Source organism: Euleptes europaea, chromosome 9 (assembly GCF_029931775.1).
Source record: "Euleptes europaea isolate rEulEur1 chromosome 9, rEulEur1.hap1, whole genome shotgun sequence".
NCBI classification, from domain to species: domain Eukaryota; kingdom Metazoa; phylum Chordata; class Lepidosauria; order Squamata; family Sphaerodactylidae; genus Euleptes; species Euleptes europaea.
The window spans coordinates 89,922,972-89,940,819 of NC_079320.1; the positions used below are offsets into that span (position 1 = coordinate 89,922,972).

Consider the following 17,848-nt stretch of genomic DNA (forward strand, 5'->3'; position numbering starts at 1 on the left):
CCAGAAGATTGGAAGCGGGCAAATGTTGTCCCCATCTTCAAGAAGGGGAAAAAGGAGGATCCAGGTAAGTTCCGACCCAACAGCTTGACTTCTATACCAAGAAAAGTGTTCTAACAAATCATCAAACAGTCTGTCCTTGAGCATTTAGAAAGGATGGATCTGATCACTAAGAGCCAGCACGGGTTTCTCAAGAATAAGTCATGTCAGACTAATCTTATCTCCTTTTTTGAGAAAGTTACTACCTTGCTGGATCAGGGGAATGCTGTAGACATAGTTTATCTAGATTTCAGTAAGGCTTTTGATAAGGTTCCACATAGTATTCTAGTTGACAAATTGGGAAAATGTGGGTTAGATCCTATTATTGTTAGATGGATCTGCAACTGGTTGACAGATCGTACCCAAAGAGTGCTAGTTAATGGTTCCTCGTCCACTTGGAGAGAAGTGACTAGTGGAGTTCCTCAGGGATCTGTGCTGGGCCCTGTGTTGTTCAACATCTTTATAAATGATTTGGATGAAGGAATAGAGGGGATGCTTATTAAATTTGCAGATGATACTAAATTGGGAGGGGTAGCAAATATGGTAGAAGACAGAGCTAAGATGCAGGATGATCTTGACAGGCTGGAGAAATGGGCTAGAACTAATAAAATGCACTTCAACAAAGACAAATGTAAAGTTCTGCATTTAGGTAGGAAAAATCAAATGCATAATTATAGGATGGGGGAGACTTATTTGAGCAGTAGTTTGTGTGAAAAGGATCTTGGGGTCTTAGTAGACCAAACACTGAACATGAGTCAGCAGTGTGATGCGGTAGCTAAAAAGGCAAATGCAGTCTTGGGCTGCATCAACAGAAGTATAGTGTCCAGATCACGCGAAGTGATGGTATCGCTTTACTCTGCTCTGGTTAGACCTCAACTAGAGTACTGTGTTCAGTTTTGGGCACCACAATTTAAGAAAGATGTAGACAAGCTGGAACGTGTCCAGAGAAGGGCAACAAAGATGGTGAGGGGTCTGGAGACCAAGCCCTATGAGGAAAGGTTGAAGGAGCTGGGTGTGTTTAGCCTGAAGAGGAGAAGACTGAGAGGGGATATGATAACCATGTTCAAGTACTTGAAGGGCTGTCATATAGAGGAGGGTGCCGAATTGTTTTCTGTTGCTCAAGGTTGGACCAGAACCAACTGGTTGAAATTAAATCAAAAGAGTTTCAGTCTAGACATTAGGAAGAATTTTCTAACAGAGCTGTTCCTCAGTGGAACAGGCTTCCTCGGGAGGTGGTAAGCTTCCCTGGAGGTTTTTAAGAAGAGGTTAGATGGCCATCTGTCAGCAATGCTGATTCTGTGACCTTAGGCAGATGATGAGAGGGAGGGCATCTTGGCCATCTTCTGGTCACTAGGGGTGTGGAGGGGGGAGGTAGTTGTGAATTTCCTGCATTGTGCAGGGGGTTGGACTTGATGGCTCTGGTGGTCCCTTCCAACTTTGATTCTATGAGTGCAATTTATACTTAGCTTGCGGCAGTAATGAGGAATTGAGGGAAAGGGGGCATGCCCTCTGGAGCACGTGTTTCGGCGGGGGGCCTTCCCTCTCGCTGTGGAGGGGAAGGGCACCCCCTTTGTAGTTATTTAGCTAGAGGTTTTCCTCTCTGGCGGCAGGCCTGTGCACAGGTACAGTCCCAATGTGTGCCTGCACAGAAGACTTTGATGAACAACAGTTACAGGTAAGCGCAGCTCTGTTTTCTGTTGTGATGTTCTGCTGCTAGCCCATAGTGGTGGCAAAGTACAGAGGCTCCTTTCTTGCCTCCCATAACAGAGTAGCAGTCCCTGGCGGTGTGGGAGAATCCCTAGTTCTCCATCAGTGTAGGAAGTTCTCCTCGTAGGGGTTATGACTCCTCCTTGCTCTGTGCATATGCATATATATATATATTGCAAAGACTGGCCTTATCCCGAGGAGGAGTCCAGCCCCCACTCCTGTACCCTGCCTGCTCCGTGGCTGGATGAGCTTCCACAGCTCTCTCACCCAACAAGATCAGCAGCGGCCTTGTGCATGTTCTCTTTGACAGCAGCAGCTTACCCTACTCAGAAAAATTTTGCTCGTGCAAAATCAATACGTGCTCTCACATGATGCTGGAGCGTCCCCATTTCAAACTCCAACATGATCAATGGATCACTCCTATTTTAACGAAACTACCTGCCACTGTAATAGGGGATAAAATAGTCCCCTTTTTGCTGGTGGGTAGAGATCCAAGTATAGCACTGGTGGTGGCCAAGTATCTCCCCACCCTATTTTCCTCTAAGAAATAGAAAAAAAACCTTCCCATTAACTGCTCAAGACCTGTGGGTCATGGGAGCTGGGAAGGAAAGAGAAGAGCAGTGGCATCAGGGACCAAGGAGGAGAAGATGACCCAGATGGAGTGGCTCCCCCCAGCAGGAACTGGAGTTGAGCTGCCGCAAGAGGACAGCTGTCATGGCCCTACCTGTGGCTGAATCCAAGGCCTCAGATGCAGAGCTGGAGCAGTTGGCCGTCTCTCCTGGGAATACAGCTGAGGAGCCTTCTGAATTAAAGGAGCCACCAGAGGTGTCAATGCCTAGTCAGGCTGAGGAATTCCAATCCCCCTCGGAGGCCCAATTATCAGAGTCAGCCAGAGGCTCAGAAGGAGAAGAATCCTCCCCCATGACTCGCAGGAGAGAGAAACTTAGAGTTCTGATGAGGGAAAGGAGGCATTCGGCATGGCTTCAGAGTCGGAGAGACATTGCAGCTGTAGAGAATGACAGTGAGTGATGACCGGACCAACCTCACTTTCATAGCCAGCCAGATTTAAGGAACAGCAAAAGTCAACCTAGGCGTGGAAGCAACGTAATTTCCGGCTTCAGCCATGCTCCACTTTGTTATCTTGCCTTGCCCGACCACGACCTTGGACTGTTTATGACAACGCCTACCGCCTTGCCTGTGACCCAGACCTCGGACTGATTACTGACAACCCTTGCTGCCTAGCCTGTGAGAAGTAAGAGACCCCAGCCTGATTTCTGGACTTTGCATTACCCCTGCTGATCCTATTGTTTCATTGCAGCTGCCAGGCTGCAAAAGCCATGGCTTCTGTTTCCTCCTCTGCTTCCTACCACGCCTACTCTCAACTCCCTCTGCACCATGCAGCACCGTGCTGCCTTCCTCCTTGCATCGGCATTGGCAGGGATAAAGGGCAGACAGCTGGACCTCTTCCTCTCCAAAACGCTGGGGCAGTGGCCCCCCCAAGCTATGGAGCAGTATTCCTTCTCTAGGAGCTGGCATTTTCGCCATCTCTGCAGGCCTCCTGGGCAGACAGAAGACACTTATTATTCCAGCAGGCCTTCAAACAGTCTGATGGTAGTGATGACGGTCACAGTGGGAGGAACCTGGAGGAGTCTGCTTTTGCAGTGTCATTTTTCTGTGTTTTCAGTTCATATTGTGGTTTTTTAATGGATTTGCATGTTTGGGAATGGTTAATCTTGGGTAGATGAAGCAGAAAGGCAGTGTACAAATTGATGGTTTGTGTGTGTGTTTTTTTATTATAGAAGAGCAGTATGTGTCTGATATTGTGAATTATATTGATCATGGAGACCCCCAGATCAGAGGAGCAACCGCCATTTTATGTGGAACGATTGTTTGTTCCATTCTCACGAAATCTCGCTTTGATGTGGAGAACTGGCTAACAAGCACCACAGCTTCAACAGGTAATGCTGGAGTTAATTTGTTGAGGTTAGTGCTTGTGGGGGTATTATCATGCCTTCAGTTGTTTCCTAATCTTGAATGTTCTTTTACTGCTAGGAAACAGTTTCTCCCTAGTAGACTGTATACCCTTACTACAAAGAACTCTGAAGGATGCATCTTCCGTTACATGCAAGTTGGCTTGCACAGCTGTGAGGGTAAGCAGCAACTTTTAAAACAGAATGTGGGAAGCAGGGCTCTTCAGGGCAAGCAGAGGGGGAGGGGCCCTTATCAACATCACCAGGTGACCAGCTGGGGATGTACATTTCTCTGGCAGCCGTCTGCCCCTACCAGCCCAGCACCATGTGGCCACCTCTTCTCTTTGCTTGCATTCCCCGCACATTACATAGAACTCGGAGACAATTGGTATACAGTTTGGTATGGTTGTTTCTGCTTCCAGGAGTTCCCATCACATAAGGGTAAAAATTGGGTGTATGCTCATTGTGTCCTAAGTCCTCCTATTGGTTAACCTTTTGGTGTGTGGAGGACAGATTGGTTCCTCAAGAGATGGATATTGTAGGTTCGTTGGCTAACTGCAATGATGTAATATGAATACAACTTGAAGCCACATAGTCTAAAAACATGGGCTTGGAATGTGCTTTATTTATTTGCTTTGTTTATATTTCTATTTTTACAATTTAATGTTTTGTGTTCTGTGTTTTTTACAATTGTGAGATTTCAAATGATGCCCTTTCACAAAAGTAGCTGTTCAGAGTTGCCAGTAGTTCTGCATTTGTATTTCTCAAGTAGTAGAAGATAATGGGAAACATCTTTTATATTGGTCACTTTGTTTATTTATTAGATTTCTATCCTGCCTCTCCCCGACTATGTCGGGATCAGAGCAGCTTACAGTATATTCAGCAATCAAAATATAAATTACAGTTAAAATCTCTAGTACTTTAAAACTTTGTTGGTGCCCATAAAAATGTCTACAGTAGTGGGGAGTTCCCCAAACAGAAGGGAAGGAATAATGGAAAAGGGGAAAAAAACAAATCAGTAGGAATTAGAATTAACAACATATGTACAGTAATATAACCAAGCAGGAAAGGGGGGGGAAAGGATTCTCAAGATAAAAATTTCTGACAGCATTAATGATTAATATATGAGATGCAAATGATTTGGTAAAAATTAAGAATCTCCTAAATAATGAGGAAAATGTATTTGGGAAAAGAAGAAGAGTTGGTTTTTATATGCCGACTTTCTCTCCCACTTAAGGAGCCCCGTGGCGCAGAGTGTTAAGCTGCAATACTGCAGTCAAAAGCTCTGCTCACGACCTGAGTTTGATCCCGATGGAAGTCGGTTTCAGGTAGCCAGCTCAAGGCTGACTCAGCCTTCCATCCTTCCGAGATCGGTAAAATGAGTACCTAGCTTGCTGGGGGTAAAGGGAAGATGACTGGGGAAGGCACTGGCAAAACCACCCCGCAAACAAAGTCTGCCTTGGAAACGTCGGGATGTGACGTCACCCCATGGGTCAGGAATGACCTGGTGCTTGCACAGGGGACCTTTACCTTACCTTAAGGGAGAATCAAACTGGCTTACAATCACCTTCCCTTCCCCTCCCCACAACAGACACACTGAGAAAATGTGACTAGCCCAAGGTCACCCAGCTGGCTTCATGTGGAGGAGTGGGGAAACCAATCCAGTTCACCAGATTAGCATCCGCCGCTCATGTGGAGGAGTGGGGAATCAAACCCGCTTCAAACCACCACTCTTAACCATCGCACCACGCTGGCTTTTCTTCATAAGAAGACAGACTTATTGACTGCTTTACAGAAACTGAGATTCAGTTTTTCTCCCCAAACATGAAAAATTGTCATAGAATCATAGAGTTGGAAGGGACCACCAGGGTCATCTAGTCCAACCCCCTGCACAATGCCGGAAATTAACAACTACCTCCCCCCACATCCCCAGTGACCTCAACCCTCCCCCCGCCATGCAGGATCCCACAATCAAAGCACTTGTCAAGAGTATTTGCTAGTTTGATATGCTTAAAGTTTGGGGATTGTTTAAATTAGGATTTGGTATGTTTTAGATTGCATATATATGTGCTTATTACAATGACAAGAAATTATACCAGCATTCATACATAATTTCATTTCACTTGATTTGCTTCAGTTATGTTGATTGGGGAGGCAAAAAGACATTTGGAAATTTTTCTAAACACGTATCGCTTGGGCTTTGCTATTGTATTTTTCTTACGGATACTTAAAGACAAGCAAGATCTTTAGATTAAAACATACTGCAAAACAGTTGGCAGGCTTTCCTAAAGTTGAAATGACTAAATGTAGTTGCAGTGCCTAATTCTTTGTATTTAAAAATAACGGAAATCTTTTATTTCTCTTCAGCATTGCATTATGAGTTTGTGCAGTAGTAGCTATAGTGCTTTAGGTTTACAATTAATAGTCGAACTCCTTACGTTGAAGAATAGTTCCTATTGGCTGGTAAGGACTGAGCTGCTGGAAACTCTGGCTGAAATTGATTTTCGGTGAGTGCTGCTCTTTTGAGATTTCATTTCCTAGTATTAAAATGTGGTGTCTTAGTTTGAAAAGTTACATTGGAATATGAACGTTTTCATGTGGGGCTTTGCTTGATAATTAACCATGGCTTGTAATATGGTTTTTGTTCATCTCATCTGTTAAGGTTAGTCAGTTTTCTGGAAGAAAGAGCTGGCAGGTTGCACCGAGGGGCTCATCATTATACAGGGGTGAGTAATGGATCAGTTTGTGGCGTTGCTTTTTGGATTGCTGGGAATTTTATTTATTTATTATTTTTATATCCTTCTCTCCCCGGCACCTGATGGATTGTTTTCTTAAAGTGTGTCTGGAGGGAAGGGCTTTTTCATTCAGTCACAGTATTGTTAGATCAGGGATGGGGAACCTCAGGCCCGGGGGCCGTATGCGGCCCCCAAGGACATTTTCCTTGGCCCTCGGGAGCTCCGGGGCCAGGGGTGTGTGGGGGGGGGGGAGGCGTGGAGGCTGGGGCCTGGTTGCGTGGGGCTGGCGTGCGCGGGTGTGTGTAGGGGAAGGCTTTTATTTCTTCCTCTTTTTCTGTCACTCTCCTTTCTCTCCCTCTTTTTCTGTCTGTCTGTCTCCCTCCGTACTTTTCTTTCTTTCTTCACCTCCCTCCATTTCTTTCTCCCTTTCTCTCTCTTTCTCCCTCCCTCCCTTTTCCTTTCTCTGTTTTCCTTCCTTCCCTGTGGATCAACTGTGGGCTGCGCCCCCCTGGAGCCTCGTTTGCTTGGGCCCACCGCTGGCTGCCCTCCCGCCTGGGAGGGGGGGAGGACAGGGGAGTGGGGGCGCCCTCCAGGCCTTCCCTGTGTTGCCTCCCCTGAGGTTGCCAACCTCCAGGTGGTGGCTGGAGACCTGGCAACCCTAGCCTCCCCCCCGCCGGGAGATCTACACCTGGTTATGGCCCCTGAATGATGTTATAAATGTGCAAATGGCCCTTGGCAGGAAAAAGGTTCCCCACCCCTGTGTTAGATTGTCCTTCATACAAAAGTTAATGTACGAAAGAAATGTCTTGGAAGTTTGAGTTAAGAACTTTGATCTAGGCTGTTGGTTTTGATGCATCTAGTGTTGAGTAATGTCACCATATTTTGTGTTTGCCAATGTGGACCTTGTAATTACAAGTAGCTGTAAGCTGTACAGTAATAAATGGAGTTTGCTGACTAGTCTTTGTTCTATATCTATAGCTGTTAAAACTTCAGGATCGCGTTCTCAATAATGTGGTCATTTCTCTTCTTGGAGATGAAGACCCCAGAGTGCGGCATGTTGCTGCGGCTTCTTTAATAAGGTATTTATTAGACTAAAAAATTCCAGGCTTTCTTAATATTGCTAATAATAAACTGAATGGTGGTGTATTTTAGATATTATAGGATCAGAAACAAAAGGGGGAAAACTTGAAATGAGAAACAGTAAGGCTTCCCATTTATTGTAGCATAGAGGGGATTCGCAGTATGGGTTACCTTGGGGCTGAAGTAGCCCTATCCTTTTCCTTTATTCCATTCTTTATGCTTGTGGACTAACTGGTCATAAGCAAAACAAATTCAGTACATTCCATAATACATAAATAACCATACATACAAAAATATAATATCGAAACAGTACAGTTAAAAAGAGGTATAATTAAAAACCATAGATAAAAATTTTGCCACAGCGAGGGTTACATTTGGGTCAGTATCAGCCAATAACTTTGCAACTATATCTTGGTTTAGGGCAGGTCCCCACCTCTGAATGTGTATTGTGATCCATTTGTCTCTGGCGAGATCATGCTTTTTACAATCTACAAAAAAATGCCAAACAGCGTCCAAAGTCCCTGATCCACAATCACAAAGTCGCTCGGAAAAGGGGACCCCTGAAAATCTGCCTGCCTACTCCCCCAATGACAGTGCATTTAATCTGGCCTTGGAAAAACGCACTCTGTATTTGGGGACAGTTAAAAACTTACAGTAAGCAGGTAGAATCTTTGGAATGGGGAGGCCTAGATGGTACAAGGAGCTCATACCCTGCGCGCTCTGCAGCCAGTGCTCCATTTGTCAAGTTGCTGGAGTATATTTCATTTCTATGGGAAAACGGTAACTATGTGGGAAGAAGCCACTATTCATACATTTTTAAATTAAAATGAGATGCATTAATAATGGCAACCTTCCACTGACAAATATCTGCAATGTTTGTGTTCCTCATTTCAAATCATAGAATTATAGAGTTGGAAGGGACCACCAGGGTCAACTAGTCCAACCCCCTGAACAATGCAGGAAATTCACAACTACCTCCCCCCACACCACCAGTGACCCCTACTCCATACCCAGAAGATGGCCAAGATGCCCTCCCTTTCACCATCTGCTTAAGGTTATAGAATCAGCATTGCTGACAGATGGCCATCTAACCTTAAAAACCTCCAGGGAAGGAGAGCTTACCACCTCCTGAGGAAGCCTGTTCCACTGAGGAACCACTCTGTTAGAAAATTCTTCCTAATGTCTAGACTGAAACTCTTTTGATTTAATTTCAACCCGTTGGTTCCGGTACAACCTTCTGGGGCAACAGAAAACAACTCGACACCATCCTTTTTATGACAGCCCTTCAAGTACTTGAAGATGGTTATCATATCCCCTCTCAGTCTTCACCTCTTCAGGCTTAACATACCCAGCTCCTTCAACCTTTCCTCATAGGACTTGGTCTCCAGACCCCTCACCATCTTTGTTGCCCTCCTCTGGACACGTTCCAGCTTGTCTACATCCTTCTTAAATTGCGGTGCCCCAAACTGAACACAATAGGTGAGGTCTAACCAGAGCAGAGTAAAGTGATACCATCACTTCACGTGATCTGGACACTACTTCTGTTGATACAGCCCAAGGTCACATTCGCCTTTTTAGCTACTGCATCACTTCTGACTCATGTTCATTGTTTGATCTACTAAGATCCCAAGATCCTTTTTGCACACACTACTGCTAAGACACGTCTCCCCGATCCTATAATTATGCATTTGATTTCTCCTACCTAAATGCAGAACTTTACATTTATCTTTGTTGAAGTGCATTTTATTAGTTTTAGCCCAGTTCTCCAGCCTGTCAAAATCATCCTGTATCCTGGCTCTGTCTTCTGTTGTATTTGTTACCCCTCCCAATTTAGTATCGTCTGCAGATTTAATAAGCATCCCCTCTATTCCTTCATCCAAATCATTTATAAAGATATTGAACAACACAGGGTCCAGGACAGATCCCTGAGGCACTCTCCAAGTGGATGAGGAACCATTAACAAGCACTCTTTGGGTGTGATCTGTCAACTAGTTACGGATCCACCTAACAGAAATAGGATCTAAACCACATTTTCCCAATTTGTCAACAAGAATATTATTTGAAATCTTATCAAAATCCTTTAATCAAGATAAACTATGTCTACAGCATTCCCCTAATCCAGCAAGGTAGTAACTTGCTCAAAAAAAAGACAAGATTAGTCTGAATTGACTAAAGGTGTGGAAAATGGGCCCTTGTGGTGCCTGCCCCAGTCCTTCTGATGCAGCCAAAGGTGAGACCTACATACCTTAGTAGTAGTAACATAACCACTGCACAGTGTTTAGTCCCTTTAGAAAAAGCATCAAGAGCCCCTTGTTATCTGGGAGATGAATGTGTCGCATGTGAACCAAAACTGGAAGTAGATTGGCAAAGGTTCCAGGAATACGTTGTTTGTCAGAGGGTGAGGGGACCCCAACCTCAAGTGTGAGCTGTGACCACTGCCAGGGACTGCCTCTTTAAGGAGACATCATTTGCCCCAGAGCTGATTGGGGATGTCTCCAGAGGAGGTTCAGGGGCGGGGGGCGGGGGAGGTGTCAGTGGTGCAACAGAGATGGCGGTGGGTTCTAGAGGAGGAGGCTTACTCATGGGTGCCTCTGTCTCATCTGGCTTTTAAAAAAAGTATTTTTGTGTGTTTCTCAGGAATGTGCTGAATATTTTAATATGCGTGTCAGGCTCCGCTGGGGTTTGGTCCGAGTCTCTCCCTCCAGGGTCACTGTTGTTGGGCAAGTGCTCAGAGAGCCTCAGATTAGAGTTTGTTTTTGTGTGGGGAGGGTTTCTCTTCACCCAGTTCTCACAATCTGCCCAGCTGACTGCCCACTCCCAACTGCTGAGGATTGGGTCTGGCTCCTCCTACCTGACTGTACAAGGCACACCTTTTAAATGCTCCCTTCCTGCCCTCCCATCTCCTGCTTTTGCTGCTGCAGTGGGCTTGCTTGACTCCTCCAGCAGCAGGTGTTCCTGCCCCTGTCAGTCTACCAATGGGAACCTCTTAAGTATTTGCATCGGCTGAGGTGGGCCAGATCCAGCTGCTGGGCAGGCAGCTGGAGGCTGGCTGGGTTCCTCCAAACCGGCTAACTGTGGAAGTGGCTTTGTTGAGGCCACGTCCTGCTGCGGTCTGACCAGCGGCTCCCCTAGCTTTGGGACTTGCCGGCATGGAGCGTCTTTGGTGGGGCTTGTGGCCCCCAGAGGTAAGTGCAGGGATGGAGGAGCCGATCCCAGGCAATGTGGTAAGAGAGGTGATAACTGCAGAGAGTTTGGTAATGTGCCATTAAATATTGAATACTTTAAGGCTGAAATGTAATGTAATGTTTGACTTTACGTCCATGCACACTGGGAACCACCCTTCAGGAGCACACACTGCCCACAGTGTTCTTGATATGCCTGGTTGCCATGTTGTCTGAACAGGGGGCAACACGCATCCAGTGGTTGATTAAAAGTACAGACATGCAAACTACCATGTCACCCTCGTTCTGACAACATGGCAGCCATGCGCATCGGGATGATCTCTGCCTGGCTGTCAGGCTCCCTGTACACAAGGGCATCCCATCTGGAAAGGGCAGCGTTGATCGAGGGCTTCAGTTAGGCATGTCTGAAGCATCCATGAGATGCTGTTCTTCTCTTTCAAAAGATGCTGGATGTGTTGCCTAAATCATTCCTCTTTATTTCAGGCTTGTCCCCCAACTCTTCTATTGTTGTGACCAAGGTCAAGCAGACCCTGTGGTGGCTGTGGCGAGGGACCAAAGCAGTGTCTATTTGAAGCTGCTGATGCATGAAACGCCACCTGCTTCTCACTTTGCAGTGAGCACCATCACCAGGTAGACTCATGTTGCATTGGCTCCTTGATTTCAAAGAAAACCTTTTGAGTGAACTCCCCAATAAAAATCTCGGCCCCTTTCTGGAATTTATTTAGGCAGTTGCTACAGTAAAAGGAAGAGAGAGGAATAAAAAGAAGCTGTTTTAATGTGAGTGTCACAGAGAGGTTTTCATTGTGAATGTGCAGTTCTTTAGGTCGGCTTCTGACAAAACTTTTGACTTTCTTTAAACTGGTATGAGAGTTTATATCATTTAACAAGTAACTTGTTTTCTAGGGGTATTGGGTGGTGATATGGGCCAGATTTTCTTCTGCAGTATGTTTGTGATACTATACAAGTTAGAGAACCATAACAACATCACTCATTTTCCAATAATGCGTGCTTTGTATATTTCTTAACCTCCCTTTATGGTCTAGATCCACAAATAAAAACAGTGAACAGTTAATAAATAGTTGAATTATATTTGTGTTTTTCTGCATTTCACAAGGTGGTGTTCAGCTTTAGTAGCTTGAAATGAATTTACACATTAATTTAATTTCAGAACGTACAGAGGTTATAACATGCTACAAAGCCCAACAGATGTTACAATGGAGAACAATCTTTCCAGGGTTATTTCAGCAGTTTCCCATGCCTTGACAACCTCATCCACAAGATCTCTAACAGTGAGTTTGTCAAATGAATTCATGTCTTCAGTAGCTGAAGTTCTAGATTGTGCTACTTTTAGCAAGATAGATAATGAAAGGTGATAGACTGCTATGGTATCGTGGGTACTCTTAAGGGCAACATATAACTCTGCCTTGTTCCTCGTCCCTTTCTATTTCTGAGACTGACCTGCTGTTTGCTCGGGTTTTCCAGTTTGGCTGCTGTGAAGCTTTGTGTCTTCTGTCCACATCATTTCCAGTTTGCACCTGGAACGTAGGATGGCACTGCGGGTAAGTTTCTTCCTCCATTATACTAGCTTCTAGAGTTCATGTTTACAAACACAGAGGATGCTCCTTCAATTATCAGATATTCTGGTCTGTTTTTTTTTTTTTTTTGCCATTAAACCTGAGAATGAAATGTTTAAGTTAGGATGCAAGGCTTTCCTATCAAGGACTGGCATTTGTTTAATAGCATGTAAGTGGATAAGTAAAACTGTTTTTATCCAAAAAAGAAAGGTCTGAGAGCCAGCATGGCATAGTGGTTACGAGCGGCGGAGTCTAATCTGGAGAACTGGATTTGATTCCCCACTCCTTATGAGAGGCGCACTAGCCCTTGGGCTAGTTGTGGCTGCTGTATCACCTTTCACTAGCCCTTGGGCTAGTTACAGTTCTCTCCAAACTCTCTCAGCCCCACCCTCCCCCAACAGATACCTTGTGAGGTAAGTGGGGCTGAAAGAGTTCTGAGAGAACTGTGAGTAGCCCAAGGTTACCCAGCTGGCTTCATGTGGAGGAGTGGGGAATCAAACCCGGTTCTCCAGATTAGAATCCGCCTCTCTTAACCACTACACCATGCTGGATGTTATAGCATTCTTTTGATGGATATCTAAGGAGCGTATGACCAGTGTGGGTACTACATGAAGGTTTCTGCTTCTGTAGAACTATTTCTAATGGCAGTCCAGAATAGTTTAACCGGGGCCCACCCAGGTTGTTGTCACTACACTGCATGGTTTAACTTGAGGCATCAGGAGTAGCTTAGTCCATGTTATAACGCCAGCAGGGACACGTCTGCTCAAACAGTGGCAGTTGTTCCTTCTTCCCACTGAGTGCTAAATAAGAAGGGCTGTTATTTAGACCCTGCCACTTCTTAATGTTTAGTATATTTTGTTGCATCTAGTACTACTTGTGGAACCTGACCACTCCCAATTCAACTTCCAGCTTTTCAATGACGGGTTCTACAGAGGAATATCAGAAGAGCTGCACTGTTGGAATGGCTGGTTTGGTTCTTTCCCTTCTTTCATCCGCATGGTTCCCACTAGATCTCTCTGCCCATCAAGATGCTTTAATACTGGTGGGAAACCTGCTTGCAGGTAGGAGAAAAGTGCAGTGTTGATTGCTGAATCGTGGCCATCAGTTTTTACCTTGTCTGTTGTGTCTGCTGGAGTTTTGTCTGCCCTGTTTCGTTCTCTCTTGGTTCACCACCTGCTTTGTGTATTTCCAAGCATTCTCTGAACGTAGCCAGGCAAGCTAAACTGAAGTCTGCATTGCTCTTTTGTTAGTGTACTGACCTGATTGATAAATCTCATTTTAAATATGATTTTAATTGCAGCCTTGTATGGGGAGTGGATTGTGGTAGTTCTTCAGTTGAATGGACATGTAAATGTTCTTTTTTCTTTTTGGGCTGAGTGTTGGATTTTGTACATAACAAACATTGAGGGATCTGCTCAAACTTCAGTTGTTGTCTTACTTTGGTAAGGTACTGTACATAGTAAATTTAGCACTTTCCCCTTCTTTCTCACAGCCATTTATTCAACTTCTAATACAGAGATTAATATCTTAATAACTGTGTCCTAAATTTGGTAAGTGGAACAAGCAAAAATCACGAAAACACCATCAGAAGGAAGCTTTGTCATGTGAAGTGTCGCATCAAATCACGGTTTCAGCAAACAGTTTTAAATGAGACAATTCATGAAATACTACTGAAATATTCTCAGCAGTTGAGACTGCTACTGTTTAGTGGACAGTCAGACAATACAGCAGTTCTTCATGTAGGCTTGAAAATGCATAGATTATGCCTTCTAGTTATCTTGCCACATTGTACATTAGGCTCGTTGAAATCTGAGATCAGATTTCTGTTCTTTCTGCAGCTGTCTCATAGTGTGGGTTTATTTTAATGCTGACTGAGTAGTCTGTTCATCGCAAACTCTTGTTTGCTGAATCAGGAACTATGAAGGCCTGTCTGTGAAAATAGTTCAGCCGTAGCCTGATTCTGGCTTGCCTCCCGTGACTCTTTTACCAAGTTGAATGCAGTGACCACCTTCCATTGATGGACCTTTTCTTTTGGACGAAGGCTTGAGGCAGAAGAGAGTCACTGGATCCAGCTTGGCTGGAGGGAATCATGGGATCCAATCCATATTTGGTTGTATTTCCTGCGTTTGTCTGTCCTTTCTGTACCTGCAGGGTTTTTGCTCTTGAGATGAGGTCTTTCATGTATCTTTGCAGTTCAAAGAAAGAAGAAAGTTTGAACCATTTAGAGAAAAATGTGTCTTGACAAATATGTTTGTTACTGTTTCCGTTTGACTCGTAACGTTTGTTGTTGTGGTTCCTTGACTGATGTCGACGTCCCATCGAATGCATGTGGCTTCTAAAAGCCAGCTTGTTGTTGTTTCAGCTAGTGCTTCAAAATCTCTGAAGAACCCCTGGACCACCGAGGAGGAAAGTAACCCTGGGGCCGCTAAGCAGGAGGAGCCTTGGCCAGCTCTAGCCGACAGGACTCTGGTGGTTTTGGTGGAACAGATTTTTTCTCACTTGCTGAAGATCATTAATATTTGTGCTCATGTAATGGATGACGTTGCACCTGGCCCAGCAGTAAAGGTACAATACTATCTCTTTTGTGTCATTTGTTAATAATTGTGTAGGGCCTGTAGTTTAACTGTTGCAGTTCTTCTTAACTTGTGTTAACTTCCAGCTGCCAGCCTCTGACAGCTGTCTCTTCAACAGCTGTGTATTCACACAGATTCCTCATATGCTGTCCCATATATGTTGTTTGCTGCTGTGTCTAGAAGGCTTTGTGGACTGGGATGTATATCCCACCTTGACATTAGAAGAGTGTGAGGGCAAAGCATGTTCTGTTTCTTTCTACGATAGACCAGCCAAGGCAAGAGGGAGAGAAGCTGCAGATATGTTTTCTGCTTCTCTGCAGCTTCCATGGTTTTCATAGTTTGGTTGGCTTTTGCATTACATCTCTGTGTGACTCTGGCCACAGTCGGATCCTCTCCGTTCTGGGTGGGAAGGAAATTTTTTAGTCTGTAGTAGGTATGACAGACAGACTGAGCCATTAATTAGGAAGCTCCCGGTTTGAATCCCAAGTCTCTGTTCAGTCTTGGAGGTGGGGGGGATAGCATGAAACCTCCTACTGAATTCCAGTTCAGATTTTCACACTCAATTCTTTCTTTGAAGCTCTTTTGCTGGAAAACTGTGACTTTTAGAGCAGCAACAGAATGTTCTGGAGGCTTTGAAATGGTCTCTGAATATTGCAGTTTTTAATGTCAGATTCATGTTAATGCATTATTTTGTGTACAGAAGGACCAGTTTGTGCTAGTTTAGTAACCACAACATCCGTTGGTCCCACAATAATTATTTGCACTTTCCTCACCTCCAGGTGGCCTGTGTGTCACTGTCTACTTCTGTAATTCCAGTTTGAGTTATTGCTTTTGAGCCCAGTGCATTTTTTTATCTGTGCCCCCAGTCCAAGCTCCTCTGACCCCAGCATAGTGTCATTGAGGAGCTAGCACCCCAGAACCTGGCACGTGTAGAAGCAAATTGAAGGGAAAGGAGTACTCTGGTTCAGAATGCCCTAGGTTATTTGGAACACAGGCAGGATGGTGCTGCTGCAGTTGTCTTGTTTGTGGGGCTTCCCAGAGGCACCTGGTTGGTCACTGTGTGAACAGACTGCTGGACTTGATGGGCCTTTCTTATGTTCCTACAGTTTTAGCACTCCTGTTATCACATCTCTGTCCCTTTCTATTGTGGACTCTGATGTTTACATCCTTTCCCTTGTGTTTATCTATACTTACGTGCCTGTGCTAACAGCTATTCTGGCAGTTGAGTCCTGCAGGTGATGAGGATGGTCTTACGCCTCCATCTTCTGGAGAAGCTCTCAAATTCCCGGCACCCAACATTTAATTTCTGTAAAGGTGGTCAACAACAGTCTCAAGCCTGTCCGGAAATCAAATTCAGTGACATGTAAACCGTGTCCCTCCTCCCCCAAGCTCTGTGTGGTGCTGGTCAGCTTGTGAAGCATTGTTGGCTACCTGCAGCTCGGAGCTCTTGGCACAGCACAGCATGCAGATAGCCAGAAGAAAGCCCATGAAAAAATGGCTGCTGTCTAAGGGTAGCCTCACGGGACATCTCAGCTCACTGACGGTGGCCTAGAGGCCATCCCCACAGCACCACTGCTCTGTCCGTGCTGCATGCAGCTCTTCTGGAAACTTGCCTATTGTCCTCTCTCGGGAAAGGAAGAGGCTGCAGGTCTTCAGGCTGACCTGGGGAATGAGAGAACTGGCAGGTGTGTCTGCATTTGCAGATTCTGCAGCAGGGCCTGCAGTTCTGCTGGACATTACCCTTCTCTCGTATGGCCCTCCAGAACCTCCCTTAAGGTGAGTGGCTTTCAGTGGGGTCAATCACTAGTATTATATGGATTCCGCTGAGGTAGAGCCCTCTTTTGTGGTAGAAATAGTTCCTGAGATAGGCCACAGACTGAGGGTCAGGAGCCCCGGGTTTCGGCACCTGCAGATGGGGAGGGAAGATGTCGCATGGCTGGCAGAGAAGTCCGCAAGAATTCTCCTCCTTTGCTTCAGTTTCATGTTTGTTTAAGGTTAATGTGAATCATTTATTGCTGATGGAAGCATGTGTATTTATTTGTTGCTAATTGTATGATGACTTTCTTTTTAAGGCAACGTTACCATCTCTAACAAATCCACCCTCTCTGAGTCCAATTCGACGCAAAGGAAAAGAGAAGGAAGTTGCCGAACAGGCATCTGTCGCAATGAGCCCTAAAAAAAGCACTGAAAACAGCCCAGGTAGGAAGGCTGAGTCTGTCTGACAGTGCCGAGGACAGCGGGAGGCCGCTTTGGCTGTGGCCTGTGCAGTCGATTCGTTCCTTTCTAGTACTATCTATTCATAGAGGACCAACTAGTGCAGTGATGGCGAACCTTTTAGAGACCGAGTGCCCAAACCGCAACCCAAAACCCTCTTATTTATTGCAAAGTGCCAATACTGCAATTTAACCTGAATACTGAGGTTTTAGTTTAGAAAAAAACAACTCTTACATTAACATCTTTTGTCTTAAAAGAAAACACAATAACAGAGCTTTCAATGATACAAACTACTTTTTATTGAACTTTTTATTGAAAGGTAAAAGAGTTGGCATGCTTTTGAACAATTAATGTAATTTTTGCACCCTCACGCCACATGTGAGCCACCCTGCCGCATGTGACAGGGGAGGGAGGAAGCGCTCCCATTGGGCTGCTGGGCAGAGGGGTGGGTGATGTGAGAAATGCCCTCAGGAGCACGTGGAGAGGGGGAGGGAAGCAGCCCAACCCCGCATCCCTTTGGCTTTCTAGTAACGAACTCAGACGAACTCTGTGCTGGGGCGATGGCGCTTGTGCCCACAGAGAGGGCTCGGAGTGCCCCCTCTGGCACGCATGCCATAGGTTCGCCACCACTGAACTAGTGGCTGTATAGCTTCCCCCTCTCCGCTTCAGTTTTCTGCCCAAGCCCTTCGCTTCTGCCCCCCCCGTGATCACCTTTTTTCACACCATGTAATGACCACACGCCACAAGGCTGACCTATTTGCTTGCTTTAGCACCAGT

At 45.3% G+C, this 17,848-nt stretch overlaps 1 protein-coding gene across 1 annotated transcript in view; it reads left to right on the top strand.

Annotated features, from left to right (window-relative positions):
* Nucleotides 1–17,848, top strand: part of HTT (huntingtin) — a 156,153-nt gene that overhangs the window by 33,360 nt on the left and 104,945 nt on the right. The window contains exons 17-27 of the mRNA XM_056855166.1: nt 3,546–3,701; nt 3,796–3,893; nt 6,081–6,220; nt 6,376–6,439; nt 7,427–7,527; nt 11,194–11,340; nt 11,879–11,999; nt 12,193–12,269; nt 13,194–13,345; nt 14,647–14,849; nt 16,930–17,056. Coding sequence (XP_056711144.1) covers nt 3,546–3,701; nt 3,796–3,893; nt 6,081–6,220; nt 6,376–6,439; nt 7,427–7,527; nt 11,194–11,340; nt 11,879–11,999; nt 12,193–12,269; nt 13,194–13,345; nt 14,647–14,849; nt 16,930–17,056 — 1,386 coding nt within the window. The remainder of the gene's footprint in view (nt 1–3,545; nt 3,702–3,795; nt 3,894–6,080; nt 6,221–6,375; nt 6,440–7,426; nt 7,528–11,193; nt 11,341–11,878; nt 12,000–12,192; nt 12,270–13,193; nt 13,346–14,646; nt 14,850–16,929; nt 17,057–17,848) is intronic.